The sequence below is a fragment of the Cervus elaphus genome, chromosome 28 (genome assembly GCF_910594005.1).
Source record: "Cervus elaphus chromosome 28, mCerEla1.1, whole genome shotgun sequence".
NCBI classification, from domain to species: Eukaryota; Metazoa; Chordata; class Mammalia; order Artiodactyla; family Cervidae; genus Cervus; species Cervus elaphus.
Window position 1 is genome coordinate 63,122,181 of NC_057842.1, and position 26,346 is coordinate 63,148,526.

Here is a 26,346-nt window from a genome sequence, read left to right on the forward strand (position 1 = left end):
CCACTTTAATCCTGCTAGAATGGGAGAGTGTATTCGAAGTTTTGCTGTGATGCTTCTGAGAACTAGAGGAGGACCAATGTGTCAATAACAAAGTGACCAATTTTGATGATTGTTTCATAATATTATTTGCTCATGTTTCACATTCATAGTCAAAGGCCTAGGAAAGTATTAGTACATTCATTCTAGGTTCCTTTTAGAGAATGAAGATGCTTATTTAATAGTGAGCTAAGAGCACTAAGAGCCAGCGATACCGTTTGTGCCAGAAAGGTGCACGCCATGTAGCCATAAGAAATGACTGCAGGTCAGGTCTGCAAGCAGTAGATGACAGCGCACCACTTTTAAAAAGTCCTTTATGTTATGCAATACCCAATGGAATTTTTAAGCATTTGGATCCATAACCTCAGAATTAATGCCACACACCAGGGCAAGTCATCATGTATTTGATACATAAGTAATAAAGAATTCTGCAAATGAAGATTTATTTTGGCATTCTTTAATTGCTGGGTTAACTGAAATGGCTAAATAAATAAAAAGTATTTACTATTTCACCTTATTATTACTGCTATGAAATTTGTTTTTGTTTGATAGTGTTTATTTGAAATTATGTACCACAAATAAGACCAGAGGTAGAAAACAGCACATGAAATAACAAAACAGAAAAAGAAAAAAAGACAGAACAAGACCACACATACTCACAAACTCTCCTGAACCAACTATGTTCAAGAATTAATAAGCTGCATCCCTTACCCCCGTGCACTCACGAGGCTGCTAAAAGTCAAGCCCTCTGAGTTTTTACAATCTAGGTGTGTTCTCGGCACCGAATAAGCTTTTTAAAAGCCAGCTTAAAGTCTTCATTGAAACTTGTGTAGAGCAGAGGGTTGATCAGAGAATTCACATAACCGAGCCAGGTCAAAAAATCGGCCACTTCGGAGGACACGGCATAGCTGCTCAGACCTACGATGAGCTCTTTGATGAAGAATGGCAGCCAGGACAAGATGAACGCACCCAGAATCAGACCCAGGATTCGTGCTGCCTTGCGCTCCCTGGTGCTGGAGATTTGTTGGCGTTCTCCTGGGTGATCCAGGTCATTGTCAAAGGGAGGAATCCTGATGGAGGTGTGGATCTTCTCAAACTCTGTGGTAGGGTCTGAGGTGGAGAAGTCAGACACGCAGAACGTCTGTGTCAGTTTACAACTGGCGAACGAATTTTGGCTGTCTGTGCTTCTGTTGCTTAGATGCCGGCTTGAACCTCTTTTCTGGTAAAGGCTCTTGGCTGCGTGGTAAATCCGGTAATAGAGAATCAGTATCAGAGTCAGGGGAATGTAGAATGCCCCCAGCGTGGAGTAGATGGTGTAGACGACGTGGTCGTGCCGGATGGCGCACTGACTAGCCCGGGGGCTGAGCCGGCGGCGGCTCCTCCAGAAGAGCGGGGGCATGGAGATGAAGATGGAGATGGTCCAGACCGTGAGGATCATCAGCCCGGCCCTCCTGGCGGTCCTCTTCCTGGCGTACTCGATGGCATTGGTGATGGCCCAGTACCTGTCCAGGGCGATCACACAGAGGTGAAGGATGGAGCAGGTGCAGCAGGTCATATCCACACTCAGCCACACCTCGCAGATGAAGTACCCCAGCCTCCAGCTGTCCATGACGATGTACATGATGCTCAAGGGCATGACAAGCACGGCCACCAGGAGATCCGTCACGGCGAGAGAGCAGATCAGGTAGTTGGCAGGCTGGTGGAGCTTCTTGGTGGTGCAGATGGCCATGATCACGGCGGAGTTTAGCAGCGTGGTCAGGGTGGTGATGATCACCAGAGTCATGGAAATGAGCATCTTCTCCGTGATGGTCTTGGGTCTCACGGCCACACTGGCCTCCGGGGTACAGTTAGTGATGTTCATTTTCCCCCGTTCTAATCTATCTTGTGGAGAAGCGGGTGGTTATTTGTTTCAGCTGAAAACTATGTAGACTTGAATGTCTTTCATTGGTAAGGACTCTGTAATTTCCTCAGCTGTGTTGCCTCTTGGGTTCCATTTTATGTAAAAAACCACAGCATTGGATGCTATAGTCTGAATGAGAAAGCCATGTTCTTTCACCTGGAAGACAAAGGACAGTATTTCAGTATTCAGAAAATCTTCACATGTTTTTGATATATATATTTTCTTCTCTGAATGTAAACTCCATCTTTTTAAAAAATGGAAGTGTAGTTGACATGTAATATTATATGTTACAAATGTACAATATGGTGATCACAGTTTTAAGGTTATACTCTATGTACGGTTACTGAAAAGAATTGGCTGTATTCCCTGCTCTGTACAGTACACCCAAGCAGCATTTTAAATTTTTATTGGTTTGTTTGCTTTTGGCTGTGCTGGGTCCTCACTGCTGCACAGACTCTTCCCTAGCTGCGGTGACCAGGGGCTCCTCTCTAGTTGCAGCGCGTGGGCTTTGCGTGGCTGTGGCTGCTCGTGTGCAGAGCACGGGCTGCAGGCGTGCGGGCCTCTGTAGCTGTGGCTCCCGGGCTCTGGAGCGCCGGCTCAGCAGCTGAGGCTCACGGCCTCAGTGGTTCTGTGGCACGTGGGGTCTTCCTGGACCAGGGATCGAACCAGTGTCTCCTGCGCTGGTAGGTAGATTTTTTTACTGCTGAGCCAACGGGAAGCCCCCTGTAACTTTTCTAAAAAGGAGTTTTAAAAACATGGACCATTTTTAAACTATTGAATTTGTTACAACATTGCTTCTGTTGTATGCTTTGGTTTTCTGGCCACAAATCATGTGGGATCTTACCTCCTTGACCAGGGATCGAACCCTCACCCCTACACTGGAAGGCGAAGTCTTAACTGCTGGACGGCCAGGGAAGTCCCTATCCTTGTAGCTTATCTCTTATACAACAGTTGGTTTCGTATCTCTTAATCCTCTACCCCTATATTGCCCCTCCTTTCTTCCTTCTCCACACTGGTAACCACTAGTTTGTTCTCTATATCTGTGAGTCTGTTTCTTTTATGTTATGCTCACCAATAAACTTCATCCCTACATTATTTTTCAAATGCTACTTTTTTAAGTTCCCAAAATCTTTCTGAGGGCGATATTACCAAATTTTAAGTCTATCTTGCCACCCAGATGACTTTCTCATTAATCTTTATAATTCTTTTCACACTTGCAACCATATATTCACATAATACCATGCTTTAAAAATTCTGGAACCTTTACCTTTAAAGAAAAAAATTATACTGTTTATAATAAGCATCTTTCAAACCAGATTTTAAGGTTTCACAGCAAATATTCAACTCCAGAGATATTTTAGTATCACAATGGGATTGTGCAATTTTGTCTAATTATTTCTGACATCTTACATATCCCACTGTGCTTTTCTCTGAAGAAAAGAGAGAAAAAAACATATAACAGTCCTTTGATGTTTATGGCTAATTATTCTCAGAGTAATACAGTAAATCAGCTATGAAACAGCATTATCACCAAGCCCAGAGAAGTCTATATTTAAAAAGACGTGTTCACTTTTGGTTAACATTTGTGTTCTCTAGCTATCTCTTTCTATCTGTCATCTGTCTACTGGATAGCTGTCATTAAGCTGGGCAGTGAATAAGATAGTGACATTTATTGAATACATAGCTGTAAAGTTAAATATAAATTTATACTCATGACAACAAGTCAATCAAAATCTGCATAGGAATATTCACAACTGATGAATACTGGTTAGAACAAAAATCAAATCCTCTGATTTGACTCAATGACATTAGGTCCAAGAAAAGCTGGTGTTTCAGCAGTTTTAAGAAGGGTTGAAGATTGATGTGGATTAGACCCAACAGACATAATGATTTTAGCAGAGGACGAGGGCAAGAGCAGGTAAAGAGCAATGGTGAAGGTCTTTGGATGAAGTGGGAGCTGAAAGGCAGAGAACAGGAATCTAAATCTCCAGCTTGGATAAGATTTAGCTCTAAATTTACCTTCTCCTGCTTATAGCACAAAAACCAAGAAGAGAGGAAATGAGCACATTTATATTTTAGATACAGAAAATAAAAGGAAATGATGATAATTTCACTAACAATCAAATGGGGGCAATTATTCTTAGGATATCTTCCTTCTTTCTCTCTGTTTCCATAATGTTTTGTAGTGTTACTGTGGATGTACCTATTTTTTCTTTTGGCTGAGCCACATGGCATGTGGGATCTTAGATTCCCTGACCAGGGATCAAACCCACATCCCCTGCAGTGGGAGTGTGGAGTCTTAACAACTGGACCACCTGGGAAGTCCATGGATGTGCTCACTTGTGAATGTCTTGTGTTTCTCTAGTTCTTCTAGAGCACTTGTGCCATCAATAACTCCCTCTTTTTTGTAAATCAAATGTTTTCTTACCCATGGGTACCTTTTCTCTTTTTTTAATGTTTAAATATGAATTTATATTTGAGACCAGGCTGTAATACTGAAAGAGTATGGGCTCTGGAATCAGACAGACCTGGGTTCAGATCCCAGCTGAGCCTTCTACTAGCTGCTCGGGGCAACCTCTCTACATTTCTCCCAGTGTCCCATGTGTTAATCTCTCCATTTTGACCCCTTTCTCTCAAATCTAATGAAATAAAAATGTTTTTTTCTTCAAGTATTTATCCTTAGATATGTGTTTCTTGGGTTCTTGAGGTCTGTGAGATAGACCAAGAAAAAGGTTTTTCCATTCCAATTATAAGATTGGGAGCATGAACAAGCAACAGAAAACTTTAGAAATTTCAATCTGATTTCAGAGGCAATTAGGAAATGTGCTAATTTTGCACGTGTGCAATAAAGAAGTCAAAACTAATTCAGCTTCATCAAACTTTTAAAAGCTGCTCTATTTATCTGAGTTTCCATAAGTCCCAACTGTCATTTCTCTGGCAACACCATTTGCTCCTTATTTTCTAACTATTTATTTTTCAACCCCCTCTCCACATGCAGAAAACTATACATTTCTGGAGGGTAAGATGTATACCTCATTCATCTTTTTAACTTTAAATTAAATTTAATTTCTATTTAAGTGAGTAGAAACATTATAGTTTTCAGGGACTACATTGTTAGCTCTTTATTTAAAAAATCTGTTTATTTATTTAAATTTTAAAAAATCTATTTAATTGAAGGATAATTGCTTTACAGAATTTTGTTGTTTTCTGTCAAACCTCAGCATGAATCAGCCATAGGTAAGTATGTATCCCCTCCATTTTGAACCTCCCTCCCATCTCCCTCCCAACCCCACCCCTCTAGATTGGTACAGAGCCCCTGTTTGAGTTTCCTGAGCCATAGAGCAAATTCCCGTTGGCTCTCTATTTTACACATGGTGATGTGAGTTTCCATGTTACTCTTCCCATACGTCTCACCCTCTCCTCCCTCTCCCCATGTCCATGAGTCTATTCTCTATGTCTGTTTCTCCATTGCTGCCCTGTAAATAAGTTCTTCAGTGCCATTTTTCTAGATTCCGTACATACGTGTTAGAATATGATATTTATCTTTCTCTTTTTGACTTACTTCACTCTGTATAATAGACACTGTGGTACATATACACAATGGAATATTCAGTTCAGTTCAGCTGCTCAGTCGTGTCCGACTCTTTGCGACCCCATGGACTGCAGCACGCCAGGCCTCCCTGTCCAGCACCAACTCTTGGAGTCCACCCAAACCATGTCCATTGAGTCAGTGATGCCATCCAACCATCTCATCCTCTGTCGTCCCCTTCTCCTCCTGCTCTCAATCTTTCCCAGCATCAGGGTCTTTTCAAATGAGTCAGCTCTTCACATCAGGTGGTCAAAGTATTGGAGTTTCAGCTTCAGCATCAGTCCTTCCAATGAACACTTAGGACTGATTTCCTTTAGGATGGGCTGGTTGGAACTCCTTGCAGTCCAAGGAACTCTCAAGAGTCTTCTCCAACACCACAGTTCAAAAGCATCAATTCTTTGGCAGTCAGCTTTCTTTATGGTCCAACTCTCACATCCATACATGACCACTGGAAAAACCACAGCCTTGACTAGACGGACCTTTGTTGACAAAGTAATGTCTCTGGTTTTCAATATGCATTACTCAGCCATAAAAAGGAACACATTTAAGTCAGTTCTAAAGAGGTGGGTGAACATAGTCAGCTCTTTAATGTGACTTCCTGGCTTATTTGTGCCCAAGCCTTTCAGAGTAGAAGCCAAATTCTCCACCTCTGTGTCATCAGTCACCCCAAACTGCTGCACACATCCAGCTTGCCATCATTCATGGATTTTCATTTAACAATATTTCTTGAAGTTTGTTCCGTAAGAACATGTGTAATATGCTCTTTCAAATGGCAGGGGGAGACCACCTGGGGGGTGATGAGAGATTGGACAAGCATGGAGAACTGGGCTTTGGAGCTGTTCATTGTTTAAAAGTCGGATCGGTCAGGAGACACCTGCAAATTAGAGGACAAGAAAAGCTCCCAAGGTGGAGGAGAAGGAGAGAGAATTCTATGCCACGACCATGTAAAGAAAATGTATTAAGTAAGAGAGTGTGATCTAAATACTGGCTGGGCAATCTGGGTGACATCCATGACCTTGACAAGAGGTGTTTAGGTGCAGAGATGGAGATGAAAGGCAGAATGCAGCAGTTTCAAGAGGAAATGGGAGGAGAGGAAATTGAGACAACCAATAAAAGCAACTTTTTCCAGAGTTTTACTGAAAAGGGGAGCAGTAAAATAAGGTGGTGACTGTGGAGGGAAATGTGGAGTCAGGGTTGTTCTCTCTTTAAGATGAGAGGTTGTCTTTTTAAACTGGGCTGTTTATAGTTTCCTTTACTGCTATACTCAATAACTTTTATACTGGGACAGGGAGTGTTTGTGGACTGAGTGGAATGTAAAAGAGGAAGCAGGAAAGCAATCATGGAGGAGGTTGAAAGTCAGTGGGGCCTGGGGACTGCAGGTAAGTAGCAATTTAAGAGGTTACGTTGGTGGGTGGTGAAGAGGCTGGAGCCTTACTCAGGAAATGATTCAACCTCAATCATCTTGGCTTCCTTGACCTTCTTATGAAAATAACACCTGTTTTAGAATCACTACCAACTCCACCCTGGAGAAGGAAATGGCAACCCACTCCAGTATTCTTGCCTGGAAAATCCCATGGACAGAGCAGCCTGGTGGGCTATCGTCTGTGGGGTTGCGAAGAGTCAGACACGACTGAGCAACTGAGCACTGAATCCATAGGAGGGAGTACGATTTCTAGTTAGAACAGAGCTGGTTAAATAGCATCTGAAAATCTATGAAGTATCTTTAGCTTCACACCTGGAGGAGGTGGGGCCATAGTAACACTTAACCCAACACATTCTGCAGAACCAATGCAAATACTGATAGCGACATACCAAACTTGTATTAGTCTTTTAGAACAGAAAAGTGACTGCAACAATCATAACTAAAAAGAGATGTATCAGGAGTTGATGCAGGAGCAGCTTGGGGGTGGTTTTGTAACTTTGTTTCTGCTCTAATCATGACATCAAAAATACCGTGCAGTCCAAATCCCTATCTGTTAATAAATGAGTTTCATCAGGATTACCAATGGAAAAGCCTCAGTCTATACCAACTGGCTCAGCGCATGATGCTCCTGTTCCTATTTACCAAGATGCCTCAGAGCCTCTGGTTTATATTATCCCAGTGATGGTCAGAGCACCAGGCACCAGATGAGATTATGAGCATACTCAAATGTTTTTAATTTCACCATCTTATCTAGTACCCTATTGGTTTTCATAACGATTAATAAGTTGCCATAAATACAGTAAGTCTCCTACATACAAACCTTCACATTGTGAACTTTCAAAGATGAGAACATGTGCTCACACATCCAACCATGTAGGTTAATTCAGATATCTATAAGTTACTGTACTGTAAGATTAAAAATGTTTAATGTTTATTAAAAATGTTTAATGTTTTATTTTTTGTGTTGGTTTTTTATGTAATATTTTTGTGGCAAGTATTATAAACCTATTACACTATACATAGTACCATGTAGCCAGTTGTGTTATTTGGGTACCTAGGTTAAGCCTGTTTGATTTATGGACAAATTGGACTTATGAACATACTCTCAGAACAGAACTCATTTTATGTTGGGGACTTGCTGTATTCTTTAATCTTTTCTTTGTTTTCATTTTGCCCAAGTTTTTTTGAATTGTTTTAAAAATACGTGCCAATTTCTTCTTTTCATTATTTCAGGAGTGGCAGCTTGCCCTCATATTACTAGTTTTATCTCTCTAGTTATTTGTTAAATCCACTTCCTCAGTCTTCATAAAGACTGTTCTCTGCCTGTTGAGAGGAAAGGAAGGGTGAATAGCAGTGTGTTTCTCAATCTGACTTTTAGCGGGAGCGGAGGTAGATGTAGAGGAGATACTAGAGTGTGGGGTTCTTCGTTCTCATTTTCTCATCTGTTGACTGATTGATTGAAATTGTGATTGGGATATGAAATGTGATCATTATGAGGTTACTATGCTCATAATAACAGGACAATATTATCATTGTAAGATTTCAAACAAAACAGTATGTATTTTCAGGAGATGTTTATATACTCTGGACACAAACAAGTCTTTGGTCAGAACAAAGTTTTGTGAACATTTTCTTCCACTCTGCAGTTTGCCTTTGTATTTTAAAAAAAAGATTTTTTTTGGCCATACCACTTGGCATGTGGGATCTTAGTTCCCTGACCAGGGATCAAACCTGTGTCCCCTGCAGTGGAACCACAGAGTCCTAACCACTGGACCACCAGGGAATTCCTTGCCTTTGTACGAAGCCTTTCGATAAAGTAGAAAGCTTTAATTTTGAGGAAGTGTAAGTGATCCATGTTTTTTTTTGTGATTAGAGCTTCTTGTGTCCTAAGAAGATTTTTTTTATAATCTCAAAGTCACCAGGATATTTTTCTGTATTTTCTTTTAGAAGCTTAATAGTTTGAAGTTTTATGTTCATCTTTGGGGAGGTCACCCAGAGGTCATGACTGCCAGTTGACCCATGAGCTAGAGCAGGGCAGAGAGGCTCCTCCGGTCTTTAGAACATATGTTCTGCTCACAGTTCCCATGGTGGGAGCCATTTTCAAGGATGCAGCCTTGAGAAATTAAGGTATTATTGAGACCATCTGGACAGTATATGTGGCTGCATCCAGTTAAGGCCTCTACATAAACTTTAAAGATTCTGGCAGGCGGATGCAAAGATCTATTCATCTGGTGGCTGCTCAAGACTAGCCTCAGACACAGGTTCCCTTGCTCAGCTAGCCTCCCACCTACCCATTTGGAGCGCTCTGCCTCTCTCTTTGGTCTCTTCTTTGTTTGAGGGCCAATTTCAGATTTCACTCTGGAAATTTCTGAATTTGCAAACCAAAAAAATTAGGAGATTGGAGAGGTGGGTTTTGGGAAAGAGATGTCTGTGGGAGAAATCCTGAGTCGGCTGTTGACCTTTACGCGGGGGAAGGGTGACCTATGTACTAAACGCTCCCGGTCCTCTACGTGTGTCTGTGGACGCCCGGGAACCCTGGCCGGCTTAGTGAGCTCACCGCAGCGAAGAAGGGAAGTGAAGGGCTGGCGGTGGGCCAGTCTCTAGTGTGGGCAGGCGGGAACTCGAGTTAGAAGTTGTAAGCAGAGCTGAGGCTGGAGAAGGACGTTTGGTTGTCCGTGGCTTTTCCACCTGTGGGCTGATGGACAAGGCGGGGAGCAGGGGAAGTTAGAGACCTCGGGCACCAGTGTGCAGAGACGGAAGAGCACAAGTTGTTGAGGATTAAGGTCTGAGTGGCGGGACAGAGCCTGATGGGGCTGCTCGGATGTGGAATCCCTTTTGGAAAGGGATTCAAATGAAGAAGAGGATGCTATGGTTGACCATTAAATGGATGAAATGCTCTGTGCTGTTGACCCCGAATGATAAAAGAAAACACCACCACCGCCTCCAAGGACTGGGTCAGCTCCTGATTCAGGAAACACAGTGAGAGAATGTACTCCTGCTGAACTTAACTGATAGAGCCGTCAAGGTCCAACACAAGGCCAGGGAAAATATCGCCTCCTGGCTGGTGTGGCTATGAGATCCAGGCAGTGACGGTGGTTCTCTGAACGGGCAGGAACCAGAGAAAATGAGCAACGTGGTTCCCACACGCCTCACCCTCCTGCCCCAGCAGGGCCTGCATGGCACCCCGGGTTCAGGGCACTTACTCCCTTACAGATTGGATTATTCCATCCTGCAGGGAGGCCTGGCCCACTGAAGGGGTTCTCCTTGGGCATGTGGATCTACACAGTAGGTAAGTAAATTCTTAGGGAGTTTGGTAAAACAGGCCACTTACATGCCTGTCTTTGAGTCCTGACTGGGCCACATTTACTGCAGGAATGAAAGCCAAGCACCCCAGTCCACCCCGAGCACCTGATATGATATACTGATATCCATGCCAAACCTGGTCACAAAATAAAACATTTGTGATGTTGGGCAACTCATTATTGATTGGAGGAAACTGACAAATCCCAGATCCAGGTTTGGGCTGCAAGAAAGCCCTGACACAGGGCTTCCCCGGTGGCTTCGTGGCTTCGTAAAGAATCTGCCTGCCTATGTAGAAGACATGGGTTCCATCCCTGACCTGAGAAGATTCCACCTGCCATGGAGCAACTAAGCCTGGGCACTCTGGCCATTGAGCCTGTGCTCGTGAGCCTGCGAGCAGCCCACGTGTCTCAACTTCCGAAGCCTGTGCGTCTGAGAGCCCGTGGTTTGCAACAAGACAAGCCCGCACAATGCATTAGAGAGCAGCCCCCACTTGCAGCAACTAGAGAAAAGCCTGACCCAGCAGAGCCAAAAACAAACGAACAAATAAATAAATAAAATTATTTAACAAATAAAGCCTGGAGACAGAGAGGAAGGTCAGAAAGCCGAAAGGCTATCTTAGCTGGCTGTGAAAGTTACCTAGAAAAGTAACCTGTAAACGTGGCTTTACCTCCTTGCTGCCAGGACCCCACCTAAAAGGATAGACCAGCAACCCAGCGCTCCCCTGGCTGGCCTATGGAAAGCCATAAAACCTGAACAGCAGTTCAGACCTGCCCCACCTGTCCCAACCAGCCCGGATGCCCCGCCAGCTCCAGGAGAGGCCTCAGGGATGCGGTCCTGTTTGGAATGGTGCCTCACTCCGCAGGGATAGCATGCAGGCAAGATCATAGCCAGGTCAGGGCCACTGGAGGCTTCTTGTTCTGCTCACTATTCACTGGTCCCCCCAGAATGAACTACAGGTGGCAGTTCTGGTTGATACTGGAGCCAGCTGTATTTTAGTACACGTGGGCACCCTCGGAAGTTCTCTGGGATCACCTTGGCACCACCGATGATTGCAGAGGGCAAACAGTTATAGTCAGGAAGTTCCCTTTGATGTTGCAAATTGGGTCATCTCCCCACATCAGTGAATTGGGCCTATTACATTATGTTCATGACTGAAGCAGCTGAGCGTGGAGCAGCACATTGATGGTACAATGTTAACATACGAGGATTTGCCTCACTGCAGGACACTCTGAAGACTTCTCTGGAACCTCTGAGAAGAGGGTAGATCAATGAACCCACAGAAAATTCAAGACCCAGGCACTGCCATAAAGTTTCTGGGAGCCATTTATTTGGGTAAAATATGTATTGTCCCAGAAGCTTTGACTGATGATGTACAAACCTAGCTGATCCCTAAGAACATGAAAGGCATTCACGTCTCCCTGGGGACTTGGGGTTCAGGAGGACTCTTACTCCCCACCTGGCACACTGTGCCCACCCTTATACTGCCTGATAAAGAAAGGGCACGCATGGGACATGGCTTCTCAAAATCCAAGCCGCCTTGAGAAGGCAAAAATGCAAGTGAAGCTGATTAAAGCCTGGGTGTGTCTCAAACAGACCTGCCACTGGAGTTAGACATGCATACACATCTGGAAGGTAGAGGCTCGGCACTGTGGCAAAGACGAGAAGGAAAAATACCCCTAATATATTTGTCAAGTTCTAAAAGGGGGCAGAAGCCTGACATAGCTCCATAGACCAAGAGCTCCTAGCAATATGCTTATTTTTCCAGGGAGAATCTCTTAGCACACGTGGTAAGTACTTCCCTTCCTATCAAGGGGCAGCTTAGGATATTGTGTTCCTTCTCCCATAATCCTGCTCCCCAGCCCGGCAGAACTGACTCCTGAAAAGAAGGGTGCTGAGAAGAAGAGCTGGTCCACCATCAACGAGGTGGTGACCAGAGAATACACTATCAACATTCACAAGCACATCCATGGAATGGGTTCCAAGAACCGTATCCCTCAGGGCATTCAGAGAAATCCTGAAATTTGCCAAGAGGGAACCCCAGATGTATCCATTGACAACAGGATCAGCAAAGCTGTCTGGACCAAAGGAAAAAGGAATGTCCCATGCTGGATCCATGTGCTTCCCAGGTGGCGCAGTGATAAAGAATCCGCCTGCCAATGTAGGAGATACAACAGAGGTGGGTTCTATCCCTGTATGGGGAAGATCCCCTGGAGGAGGGCATGGCAACCCACTCCAGTATTCTTGCCTGAGAAATCCCATGGACAGAGGAGCCTGGCGGGCTACAGTCCACGGGGTCGCAAAGAGTTGGACAGGATTGACCAACTGAATACACACACACACACACATACACACACACTTCTATCTGTGTGTGGTTGTCCAGGAAACGTAATGACGATTAACCAAACAAGCTCTAAAGCTGGTGACCTGTGTACCTGTCACCCCTGTGAAGTCTCCAGACAGTTAATGTGAAGGAGAACTAACTGCTGTTGTCAAATAAAGTTATAGAAACACCTTCACATCTTAATTTTTGTTTTCTAATTGCAGCATAATAGGCTTGTCTGTCTTAAAGCAGTTCCCAATTATAGGATTGTTTGGAGAGCATTTCCTAAATACCTTGCCTGGGCGCTTTCTTTCCAGTCCCTGGAATTTCTGAATATTTGGACAGGGCCTAGGCAAGTGTTCTAAGGTGGTTTTGAAGTGCAACCTGGCTTGAGAGTGACTATTTTGGTAGTTGGGACATTGAGGGTTTAATATTAATGCTTTTACATGCATGTTTTGTTAATTCTAAGATAAATATTTTTCCAGAAACTGGAAAAAAGAGAGGGGAATTATTTTTTTCCCTTATGGCTGTCTAGTTATCTCAATGCCTTTTGTGGGACAGGCTTCCTTTGCCCTTTGAAATGCTTTGGTGCCTTTGTCCAAAAACACAGTTGACTCTGTATGCGTCAGTCTGTTTAAGACTTTCTCTTCTGGTCCACTGATCTACATTTGTGCCAATATAACAGCATCTATACTATATTCCAGAAAAACATCTATTTCTGCTTTATTGACTATGCCAAAGCCTTTGACTGTGTGGATCACAATAAACTGTGGAAAATTCTTCCAGAGATGGGAATACCAGACCACTTGACCTGCCTCTTGAGAAACCTGTATGCAGGTCAGGAAGCAACAGTTAGAACTGGACATGGAACAACAGACTGGTTCCAAATAGGAAAAGGAGTACGTCAAGGCTGTATATTGTCACCCTGCTTATTTAACTTATATGCAGAGTACATCATGAGAAACGCTGGGCTGGAAGAAGCACAAGCTGGAATCAAGATTGCTGGAAGAAATATCAATAACCTCAGATATGTAGATGACACCACCCTTATGGCAGAAAGTGAAGAACTAAAGAGCCTCTTGGTGAAAGTGAAAGAGGAGAGTGAAAAAGTTGGCTTAAAACTCAACATTCAGAAAACGAAGATCATGGCATCTGGTCCCATCACTTCATGGGAAATAGATGGGGAGACAGTGGAAACAGTGTCAGACTTTATTTTTTGGGGCTCCAAAATCACTGCAGATTTGGAGTGATTGCAAATTCATGGTGATTGCAGCCATGAAATTAAAAGACACTTACTCCTTGGAAGGAAAGTTATGACCAACCTAGATAGCATATTAAAAAAGCAGAGACATTACTTTGCCAACAAAGGTCCATCTAGTTAAGGTTATGGTTTTTCCAGTGGTCATGTATGGATGTGAGAGTTAGACTGTGAAGAAAGCTGAGCACCAAAGCATTGATGCTTTTGAACTGTGGAGAAGACTCTTGAGAGTCCCTTGGACTGCAAGGAGATGCAACCAGTCCATCCTAAAGGAGATCCGTCCTGGGTGTTCATTGGAAGGACTGATGCTGAAGCTGAAACTCCAATGCTTTGGCCACCTGATGCAAAGAGTTGACTCATTGGAAAAGACCCTGATGCTGGGAGGGGTTGGGGGCAGGAGGAGAAGGGGATGACAGAAGATGAGATGGTTGGATGGCATCACTGACTCGATGGACATGAGTTTGGGTAAACTCCGGGAGTTGGTGATAGACAGGGAGGCCTGGCATGCTGTGATTCATGGGGTTGCAAAGAGTCGGACATGACTGAGCAATTGAACTGAATTGAACTGAACTGATACTACTGTAGATTTATAGAAGTCTTCAGATCAGGTGGTATGAGTCCACCTTTTTTCTTTTTTTCAAGATAGTTTTGACTATTCTAGGTTCTATGATTTTCCATATAAATTTTAGAATCAAATTGTAAATTTCTACAAAAACCCTTCTGGAATTTTAGTTGTGATTGTATAGAAATTATAGACTAATTTAAGGAGAATTTAAATTTATCAACATTGTATATCCTCCAATCTGTGAAGAAAGTAGCATTCTCCATTTATTTTGATATTTAATTTCTCTTGAATTATTTGTAATTTTAAGTATAGAGGTTTGCACATATTTAACTTGATCTCTATGTATTTTAATATGTTTTTGCAAATAGTATTTGTAATTCAATTTCCATTTTTATTGCTTATATAGGGAAATACAATGAATTTTTGGATGTTAATTTTGAATCTGTTGTCTTGCTAAATGCTCATAAAATTTGCAGCTATTTTATAGATTCTTATGATTTTTTTTCTAAGAAAACAATCACGTCATTTGCAGAGACAGTATTCTTTTCCAGTTTTCTTGTTCAATTAAAAAAATCACTATATAATAAGCCTATCTGTATTAGCATTTTTTGCACCAGTTTCCTAAGCTCAAGAGTGATGCACATGTAGTGAGTGTATTATAAGTTGCATACTGAACTAGGGAGCCCAAATCTTTTATAATGGGCAGTAAGCATCCTGCCCCTTACTCTGAAAGGAGGCATATTAGACTAAACATGCTTTCCTTTTCCAATCTCTATCATCCAAGGCTATTTTCTATACAGCCATTCTTGGGATGATAGTCTGGGACAAAGGCAACCCCAAGACTTTCATCAAAGTGAGAAACCATACACCACCCAGAGCAAGTGACCTAGTGGGAGAAAATCAGTCCATTAAAGATGCTAAGCATCAATCTGAGAGTCCAAGCGAGGGGTAAATGTGCATGTGCGACAGAAAAAGCACGTGTTCAAAGTCAAAAATAGAAAATTGAGACCAGAAAATGTGAAAGTGAATTTGAAAAATAATAGTGTCATGTAAACGTCAGGAATCCTTGGCATTTTTATTGGGCATCAATAATACACTTATAAACGTAATTTCCCTCAGACTAGAGGCTACTTCTCTTGGAACTGAAACATGAATATATGCACATAGCCTTCTTCCGGCCACCACAAAATTGTAGCATAAAACTCTAGGATGTTAGACCTAATAGACGCTCAGAAATAACTAAGTACTAATTACAGAGACAGGGAAGTGGATGGAAGCGTTAGTTGCTCAATCATGTCCAACTCTTTGTGACCCCATGAACTGTAGCCCGCAGTTACACACTGAGGAAACCAGATCTGAAAGAGACACGTGCACCCCAATGTTCATCGCAGCACTGTTTATAATAGCCAGGACATGGAAGCAACCTAGATGCCCATCAGCAGATGAATGGATAAGGAAGCTGTGGTACATATACACCATGGAATTTTACTCAGCCATCAAAAAGAATTCATTTGAACCAGTCCTAATGAGATGGATGAAACTGGAGCCCCTTATACAGAGTGAAGTAAGCCAGAAAGATAAAGAACATTACAGCGTACTAACACATATATATGGAATTTAGAAAGGTGATAACGATAACCCTATATGCAAAACAGAAAAAGAGACACAGAAATACAGAACAGACTTTTGAACTCTGTGGGAGAAGGTGAGGGTGGGATGTTTCAAAAGAACAGCATGTATACTATCTATGGTGAAACAGATCACCAGCCCAGGTGGGATGCATGAGACAAGTGCTCGGGCCTGGTGCACTGGGAAGACCCAGAGGAATCGGGTGGAGAGGGAGGTGGGAGGGGGGATCGGGATGGGGAATAAGTGTAAATCCATGGCTGATTCATATCAATGTATGACAAAACCCACTGAAATGTTGTGAAGTAATTAGCCTCCAACTAATAAAAAAATTTAAAAAAAAAAAAAGAAATAAAGTACACACACACACAAAAAAAGAACTGTAGCCCGCCATGCTCCTCTGTCCATGGGATTTTCCAGAGAAGAATACGGGAGTGGGTAACCATTCCCTTCTTCAGGGGATCTTCCAGACCCAGGGCTCAAACCCAGGGTCTCCTGCTTTGCAGGCAGATTCTTTACCATCTGAGCCACGAGGGAAGCCCTGCAGACAGGGTAGGGAAACTGAGACCCAAGCGCTTGGAGCCTCTTTTCAGGGCCATACAACCAACCATTGATAGATCTGAGGCACATTCATGGGACCTAGGCAACACGCTCTTTCTTGCTTCTCAACCTAAAGAATTGGGTTGGCCAAAAAGCTTGAGTTTTTTTCCATAGTATCTTATAGAAAAACCAGAATGAACTTTTGGCCAACCTAATAGGTTGAGCAAAAAAAAAAAAAAAAAAAGGGAAAAAAAAAAAAAAACCCAACATGGGTACCTACCAGCGTCCCTCTTACAAACATGCCCTTGGGGGCAGCTGGAGTGGAGCCAAGTGGTCTGAGACAGCAACACTTCTCAAGGTAGACGCTCAGTAGGAAATCTTAGCTCTGCGGGGCAGCTTAAATGCTCATTTCCTTGAGTCTGGTACAAAGGCAATTGTGCTGCAGAAGATTTAAAATAAAAATATGTGCACAGCACAGGAAGGAGCCCAGATCTTCTCTGATGAATTGAGTACTTCAGTTGTGTCATTAAGCTGGGTCAAAAAAAGTCATGTCACTTCAAAAAAAAATATGCTAATACAACCTCAAGCACCAGCTAGCTGTTAAATGACAGGTACTTCATAAAATTCATTTTTATTCTCAGCTGAAAAGCAAATAACACTTCTACAGGTGCCCTTCATATTAAAAGGCTTTATTTGCCTACAATATAAACTATTAACTAAAACCTTATCTATACTTCACAAGACAGATTGTTTTTCCCTGTCATCTTTCAAAGAGATGTATCCAGTCCATAGAGGACAAGGGAAAACAGTCTTATAAAAGAGATGATTCAAGAGACATTAACTGAAAGAGCTCCTAATGAGAATGACTGCAAGAGCTGGGACAATTTGAGCAGTAAAACAAATAGCATAGTATTAGATTATAATCAAGAGAAGAAAAACAGTCAGGGGTCCATACTGATATAAATAAATAACGTATATAAGCATCAGTAGCATTTTTTAAAAGTTGGAGTATTTTTTATTACATATATTTATTATATATGATATATATACAACATATTTATTTATTTTTATCTAATTAAAAACTGAAGTATAATTGCTTTACAGTGTTGTATTAGCTTCTGCTGTGTAACAGAGTGAACCAGCATATGTATGCATATATCCCTTCCCTCTCAGCTCCCTTCCCACCCCTGTAGGTCATTGCAGAGCCCCGAGCTGAGCAGCTTCCCACCAGCTGTCCATTTCACGAACGGTCCTGTGTATATGTCAGCGCTCCTCTCCCGGGTTGTCCCACCCTCCCCTTCCCACCTGGTGTCCACAGGTCATTCTCTACGTCTGCATCAAAGCAGTTTCCCCAAAATGAAAGGCTACTGTCCCTTTAGGACTGACTTATGAGTAAATACACATATAAATTGCTGAATAAGTGAATAAATAATGGAGACAAGACAAATCTTCCTTAAAGAAGAATTCCAAATAATACAGGTACATATTCTCCCCTCCACGAAGTGGAGTTTAATTCCCCACCCTTGAGGGTAGACTATACTTAATGACTCACTTCCAAAGATAGAGTAGAGAAGGGAAAAATATTACTTTGCAGAGAATAATCCTGGTAACACTCCCTTAACCAAGCGATGAGGGTTTATTCCCAGTGATGATATGCGGACATGACATGATCTGATACGATGTCATGAGAAGGGCACTTCCTCGTTGTGGTCTTCCCCGAGCCCATAAGCCCACTTTAATTATGAGAGAAGCGTCAGACAACAGGTTGTGGTGGAAGGGTACTTCCCCGGTGGGCCGGGGGCTGGAACGCCACGCTCCCAGTGCCCGGGGCCCAGGCTCAACCCCTGGTCAGGGAACTACAGCCCACACGCCACAGCGAAGGTCCAAGATCACTCCTGCTGCCAGTAAGACCTGGCACAGCCCAATAAATAAATTTAAAAACGCGAACAAGCTTGGGGCTCTTCTGCAGCACACCTAGTCAGAACTCCTCAGGGACATCAAGGTCATGAAAAAGGAGAAAATGGTGAGGAATCGTCCCAGGCCAGAGGAGATGGGAACTGTGACAGCTAAATACAATGTGATGTCCTGGGTTGAAACGGAAAGAGGACATTAATGGAAAAAATAGTCAAATCCAAATAAAATCTGGAGCTGGCAACAGAGACAAGACTGGGAGTGACAGCTGAGCCTCGCCCCGTGTACCGGGACCTTTTAAGGCTGCGTCCTGCTCAGGGAGGGAGTGCTGTGACCGGGGAGTGGCGTCTGCTGTGGGTGTGCGGAGGGGCGAGAGAGCGTGCGTCCTGTATCTTTGCCTTCTTTCGGTCCTGTATTTGTTTGTTTACTTTGTATTTGACTATTCTTGCCTCAAAAAGGAAGTGTGTTGTGACTTTCCCATAGTTATATTGTCTGACTCCCAAACTGAAAATACTTGTCAATTTTTGCCTCCTTTCTTTACTCCTTCATCAATATTATGGTTACTAAGGGGCCAAGGGAACTTTGCATGCTTCTTTTTACCCCTGATGAACCCTCTTAGTTGCTAAGCTATTATCTGCCACAGTCCCTTCTAGAACACAGCTAATTAGATTTCACTATCTTCCAGCAGTGGTGAAATTGTTTATAGGGATTAGTAGCACTAATTAGAATTTAAAAGGGCAGGATATCTCTGCAAATATTATAGGATTATATATTTTCTTTTTAAACTGTTGTAGGTGAGGTACTTCAGAGTTAATAGGAAAAGCAAATAGTTTCACCTCATATGAACTCCAACTCATGGGTCCTGGCTGTGGGAGTGCTGGGCTGAAGATCCAGAGCTTGTATCTAGACTCAGCAAAAGAAGGTTATGACTGATTAGTGATCAGTCACTAGTAACTAGTCTAGATTGGTATCTGAAAAGCTAAGATTTTTTCCCCCTAGAATTAAAAAAAAATAGTCATTGTCCTTCCAAATGGCAGCAAATGTCTTGAGGACCATCATTTTGATTCAAGCTAATTTCAATCCCAGCTCCACCTAGAGAAAAATAATTTCTTCTAACTGCCATGTTCATGAATTCCAGTTTTTATGGGAAAAGTGATAGAAATGTGACCCTCCATGCTAATTCTTTTTAATTGTTTCCAAGAAATACAGCAAGATAGTGATCAAAATTTTCCCCCTTCTACAACTGCATAAATAATGAATAACAGCCTTCTAGATGTTAGAAATAATAATCATGACCAGAATTTCTTCTACAACATGAAAAGAATGTCATCATGAATTTTTAACAGTTTTCCCAATACTTCAGATGTTTAGGATGAATAGAATAGATAATGATAGTTTTCTGGGATGAAGATTAAGTGACAAAACAGATCTAGTATTTACTGCACAAAGAAAGAAGGGATGGCAGAAGGTGAAATGTACAAAGAAAAGATTCCAGTAAATATAATTTGTGATACAAGTGAGAATTCCAATCCTAGACACATTAGAGCACTCATCTTCTTCCCATCTTGATCCGACAATATGCTTTTTTTTTTAATTTGCTTTCTTTTATTACTTAAAAAATATGTATTTATTTATTTTTGGCTATACTGGGTCTTTGCCGCTGCTCATCAGCTTTCTCTAGTTGCAGGGGCTGTTCTCTGGTTGCAATACACAGGCTCTCACTGTGCGGCTTCTCTCGTTGCAGAGCGTGGGCTCTAGACCCAAGGACTTCAGTAGCGGCGGGGCACCAGCTTTCTCTCGTTGTGCTGAGCTGGGGCTCCTCCCTCCTCGTGGTGCGCGGCTTTCACCGTGCTGCAGAGCCCCGGCTACAGGCATGTGGCTGCAGCAGTTGTGGTGCATGGGCTTAGCTTCCCCAGGGCACGTAGAACATTCCTGGACCAGGGATTGAACCCGGGTCCCCTGTGCGGGAGGTGGATTCCCAACCACTGGACCACCAGGGAAGTCCTCAATCTGACAGCACTTGGTTTTCAAAGTCAAGGCGATGAAGAAGTCTCCCCGGATACGTATACCATAGACATGCACAGTTATGTCATGTACACCATATACGAGTGGATGCACATATTCAATTGCATTTAATTCTCCCAAGCTGGGTAGACACAACTGGACGGATACTACTGGAGCTAAAGGCTGACTGTGGTTCTTGCCTCCAGGTGCTCACTGTTCACCAGGACAGATAGACCCGATTTCTCTAACACACAGCTTGAGCGAGCCTAGACTAAGACAACCTTTCCTCCCCTCATGTTAATTGATCATTCCCAGCCATAATGGCACCCCCTTAAAGCCCATCTCCTGACCGGCACTACTCAACTTCCTTTGGCCTGGAACTCCTTGCCTCGTTCATCTACTTTCCTCATTTGAACCCTTTTCTTTTTTCAAGGACCCAAATCCTATCCCATCTGTGAGGTCTTTTCTAAAGTTATTTGTTTAAATATTCAAGACCAAGTTGGTATTTTAGAGGGCTTAGGCATTATCAGACCTAGTGAAGGTGATGGAATTCCAGTTGAGCTATTCCAAATCCTAAAAGATGATGCTGTTAAAGTGCTGCGCTTAATATGCCAGCAAATTTGGAAAACTCAGCAATGGCCACAGGACTGGAAAAGATCAGTTTTCATTCCAATCCCAAAGAAAGGCAATGCCAAAGAATGCTCAAACTACTACACAATAGCACTCAACTCACTCACTAGTAAAATAATGCTCAAAATTCACCAAGCCAGGCTTCAACAGTATGTGAAATGTGAACTTCCAGATGTTCAAGCTGGATTTAGAAAAGGCAGACAAACCAGAGATCAAATTCCCAACATCTGTTGGATCATCGAAAAATCAAGAGAGTTCCAGAAAAAAATCTACTTCTGCTTTATTGACTATGCCAAAGCCTTAGACTCTGTGGATCACAACAAACTGTGGAAAATTCTTCAAGAGATGGGAATACCAGACCACCTCACCTGCATCCTGAGAAATCTGTATGCAGGTCAGGAAGCAACAGTTAGAACTGGACATGGAACAACAGACTGGTTCCTGATTGGGAAAGGAGTATGTCAAGGCTGTATATCATCACCCTGCTTATTTAACTTATATGCAGAGTACATCATGCGAAATGCCAGGCTGGATGAAGCTTAAGCTGGAATCAAGATTGCCGGGAGAAATATCAATAACCTCAGATATGCAGATGACACCACCCTTATGGCAGAAAGCAAAGAACTTTCTGATGAGCCTCTTGATGAAAGTGAAAGAAGAGAGTGAAAAACTTGGCTTAAAGCTCAACATTCAGAAAACTAAGATCATGGCTTCCAGTCCCATCACTTCATTGCAATTAGATAGGGAAACAATGAAAACAGTGACAGACTTAATTTTTCTGGGCTCCAAAATCACTGCAGATGGTTACTGCAGCCGTGAAATTAAAAGACACTTGCTCCTTGGAAGAAAAGCTATGACCAACCTAAACAGCATATTAAAAAGTAGAGACATTACTTTGCTGACAAAGATCAGTCTAGTCAAAGCTATGGTTTTTCCAGTGGTCATATATGGATGTGAGAGTTGGACTATAAAGAAAGCTGAGCACCGAAGAACTGACACTTTGAACTGTGGTGTTGGAGAAGACTCTTGGGAGTCCCTTGGACTGCAAGGAGATCCAACCAGTCCATCCTGAAGGAGATCAGTCCTGACTATTCATTGGAAGGACTGATGCTAAAGCTGAAATTCCAGTACTTTGGGGACCTGATGCAAAGAACTGACTCATTGGAAAAGACCCTGATGCTGGGAAAGACTGAAGGCGGGAGGAGAAGGGGATGACAGAGGATGAGATGGTTTGATGGCATCACTGACTTGATGGACATGAGTTTGAGTAGGCTCCGGGAGTTGGTGATGGACAGGGAAGCCTGGTGTGCTGCAGTCCATGGGGTCACAAAGAGTTGGACACGACTCACCGACTGAACTGAATAGGCATTGTAAAAGTATTTTTTGACTTTTTTTAAAAATTGGAGGATAATTGCTTTACAGTGTTGTGCTGATTTCTGCCATACATCAACGTGAATCAACTATAAGTATAGCTATGTCCCCTCCCTCTTGAACCTTCTTCAAAGGTTCAAGGAATCACTTCAAAGGTGAACCTACTTTTATAGGTTCACCCTATAAAAGTATTTTGATGTTCCTTCTATGTATAATTTTAAAATCCTAATCAAGTGTGGGGAAGACTACAAAGTTCTTGTTTTTCTTTTGAGGAGCATTTTAATGCCTTTTAGGCACAGAGCAAGGATGAAATTATCTCAAAAGCTTTCTTTTAGAGAAAAAGGAAATGGAGAAGCCTCTTTTCTCATGTTTCTGCAGTGGAACTCTAAAAATGTGCTTGATTTACTTTGGGGGTATTTAGAACTGCTGAGCCCTTTCTCCTACGCAGGACTCGGAACACTGCCCTATTCCCCTCGTTCACAGCCTAGCAAGTGGCACACAGTAGAAGTTCATCTTTTCCCCTCTTTATTTTTATTTTATATTGGAGTATGGTTGACTTATAGTGATGTGTTAGATTTAGGTGTACAGCAAAGTGATAGTTATACATGTACCTATTCTTTTTCTTATTCTTTTCCCTTATAGGTTATTACAGACCACTGAGGAGAGATCCCTGTGCTAGTCAGCAGGTCTTGTTGATTACCTATTTTACATATAGTAGGGTGTGTATGTTCATCCCAACTTCCTAATTCATCCTCTTATAAAAGAAGTTCAGTAAGCATTTGTTGAATGACTGAGTGAATAAATTGTAGTTAATTACTGTAGTTAATTATTGTCACTTCACATATGTTGATTATTAACGTGGTGCATTTGTGCTAAATCACTTCAGTTGTGTCTGCCTCTGCAACCCCATGGACTGTAGCCCTCCAGGCTCCTCTCTCCATGGAATTGTCCAGGCAAGAATACTGGAGTGGGTTGCCACGCCTTCCTCCAGGGGGTCTTTTCGACCCACGATGTTAATGTAGTATCCAGAACAAAACAGGTGTGAGTCAATTGTTGTTCAGTGATGCTTGTGGTGGTGGTGATCAGCTATACATCACACTTGTGTTTCTTGTTCTTTAGTTTAGGGTTATCACTGGCAAGTTGCCATCTAATCAAAGACTGTATTTTTCAACCCTCCCCCTCCCCCTGCTCCTGGGTTTGATTTTGTGATACTCTCTCATCACTGAAATGTGGGCAAAAGTGATGTGTGTTAGTTTCTGGGCCATGCTTTAAAGAAGCAGGGGTGTTTCTCCATGCTTTCTTTTGTGATTGGGTGATCGTAGAAGATTATCAGGCCTTGAATGGCAGGACCAAAGACACAAGAGGCTGTCTAAAACCATCACATGAGGGAGGGCTACCACTCAACCAGGGGTTCCTGAGATGGACCATTGTCTGAGAACGGATTCAATTTCTGCTGTGTCAGCCACTGACACGTCAGGGATTATGTGCTATAACATCTGGGTCACCCTGACCTGGAAAGGCATGTAATCAAGTACTTAAAACTAGGGTCCCTGTCTTTTCTTGTTGGTGACTCATGCTGGCCATTGGTTCGGGGCACAGTAGTAAAGTTCAGGTCATGGGTGGACTCCTTGTGAAGGCCACATAATTGCTCTAAACGCTGAAACTCAGGGGACTGTGTTTTGGGTTAAGGAAGACTGGCTGAGAGACTGTGGGTCGATCAAGTTCATTTATCCACTTTGTGAAAACATCTCAGAGCCCTGGATTTCCCGGTGAGAGCAGAATTATAGACCCTTTACCTTGGAGGGCCGTTTTATATCTTACACACGTGTGTACTGAAGCCGGGCTTCTCCCATAGTGGTGACAGGGGTAAAGAGCCCACCTGCCGCTGCAGGAGACACAGAGATGAGTGCTCACTCCCTGGGGCGGGAAGACCCCTGGAGAAGGGAATGGCAAACAACTCCAGTGTTCTTGCCTGGAGAATCCCACGGACAGAGGAGCCTGGCGGGCTGCAGTCCACGGGGTCGCACAGAGTGGACATGACTGAGCCACTAACACACACAGACACACACTGAAACCACCTCTGCTCTTGTTTCTTAAGTCTAAAGATGTAGCCTTTGAGTCTTAAAGATGTTTGCCTGGGGCTTCCCTGATAGCTCAGCTGGTAAAGAATCTGCCTGCAACGCGGGAGACCCTGGTTCCATTCCTGGGTTGGGAAGACCCCCTGAAGAAGGGGTAGGCTACCCACTCCAGTATTCTTGGGCTTCCCTTGTGGCTCAGCTGGTAAAGAATCCGCCCACATTGCGGGAGACCTGGGTTCGATCCCCGAGTTGGGAAGATCCTCTGGAGACGGGAAAGGCTACCCACTCCAGTATTCTGGCCTGGAGAAGCCCATGGAGTTGCAAAGAGTCAGACACAACTGAGTGACTTTCACTTTCAGACATAGGATGTGTTAGGGAAGTGAGGCTTTACCTTACCTACTGAAGCCACTGAAGCAAGGGTTGCAGCAACCAAGACTCAGTCACCCCAGGAAATGGATCAGATTGGAATTTCTTACAGCAATAGGAAGGATGGACTATGTTAATAAGCCCAATTTGGAAAATTTTTATAGTCCTTTCAAAAAAAAAATGAGCACAGGCCAATATAAAGTTGAATTTAATCAGGGAGATTGATCAGGAAAAACATTCGTTAAGTATAAGTTAAATAACTCTAGAAGTATATATATTTAAATAAATATATTTTTGTTACAATTCAAGGTATGATCTCTGACTTTTTAACAGTTTTATTATTGGTTATTTTTGAAAGTTAATTACTTAGTGGGATGAATAGATTTATTCAATCAGAAACAGAGAAAAAGTTTCATTAGAAACATTTTTCATACTACTGAAATGCATTTATTTGATGATTTCTAAGCTTTTACTATACTGGTTATATTGTCATGGGCAGTGAAATGATTTAGAACTATATGACTCCAATAGCGGATACAACAGTAAAACTAACCAAACTCACTGAAAACCAAAATTAAGGTGGGTGAGCAGAAAGGATGCTCTGGTTCTAGAAGAGTTAGTGGAAACAACTTCTGTTGATCTTAAAACCAAATATTATATACTTAAATCAGGTCTCTGAACAATAACCTTAACAACAGATGATCAAATTAAAAAAAGTAACATTTCAAAGGACACCAAGGAAAATCTGTCCACAGGAAGTGGAAGACATATGAGCTGGATGTCATCATCGAAGTAATTACTGGCTTATTCAAAACTGAAATGATTTTTCTCATGATTTTATGAGGTCTTAAAGTTACTTAACCTTTTTAATTTTTTACTTGATTAGGAAGCATTACAGCAGAAACAAAAGGTATTCGGCTGTCAGACATGCTAACAGTGTCCAAAATTGGCAGGACTTCTTGGGAAGAAGAAAGGACATTTTTAATTTCGTTTCCACTCCACATCTCAAATTCTACTCTAATAAGTTATAGAATCTCTTACTATAATTGCGACTGGAAAGTTTATTGGCAGAAGAATAGTTTAAGAGATCAAAGGCTAAATGAAAGATTAGATACTAAACTCTAAATTATCATAGTGGAATTCTTAAAAAGAACTTTAGAAACACAGTGAATCATTCAAACTGGTTACTAAGAAATCCACAAAATAAATTAGAGGAAAGAACTTCCTTAATGGCATTAGACTGATAAGACCTTTTCTTAGTGGGAACATGTAGTCAAATTTATTCAGACTCTGCAGTTCAAGTCTGTTAGTAGGCAATAAGGTAAATTCTGCATGAACTAGCTCATATTAATTATGTGTATGTACTTAGTGGTAAGTAAGCTAACAAGCGCTTTCATATTTGGATACCTGTTGAATGAAGACTGAT

At 42.4% G+C, this 26,346-nt stretch overlaps 1 protein-coding gene across 1 annotated transcript in view; it reads right to left on the reverse strand.

The window, feature by feature from the left end:
• Positions 1-570: 570 nt before the first annotated feature.
• Positions 571-26,346, reverse strand: part of HTR1E (5-hydroxytryptamine receptor 1E) — a 90,453-nt gene continuing 64,677 nt past the window's right edge. Inside the window, exon 2 of the mRNA XM_043890154.1 lies at positions 571-2,092. Within this exon, the coding sequence (XP_043746089.1) occupies positions 800-1,897 (1,098 nt within the window). The 5' untranslated portion in view covers positions 1,898-2,092 and the 3' untranslated portion in view covers positions 571-799. The remainder of the gene's footprint in view (positions 2,093-26,346) is intronic.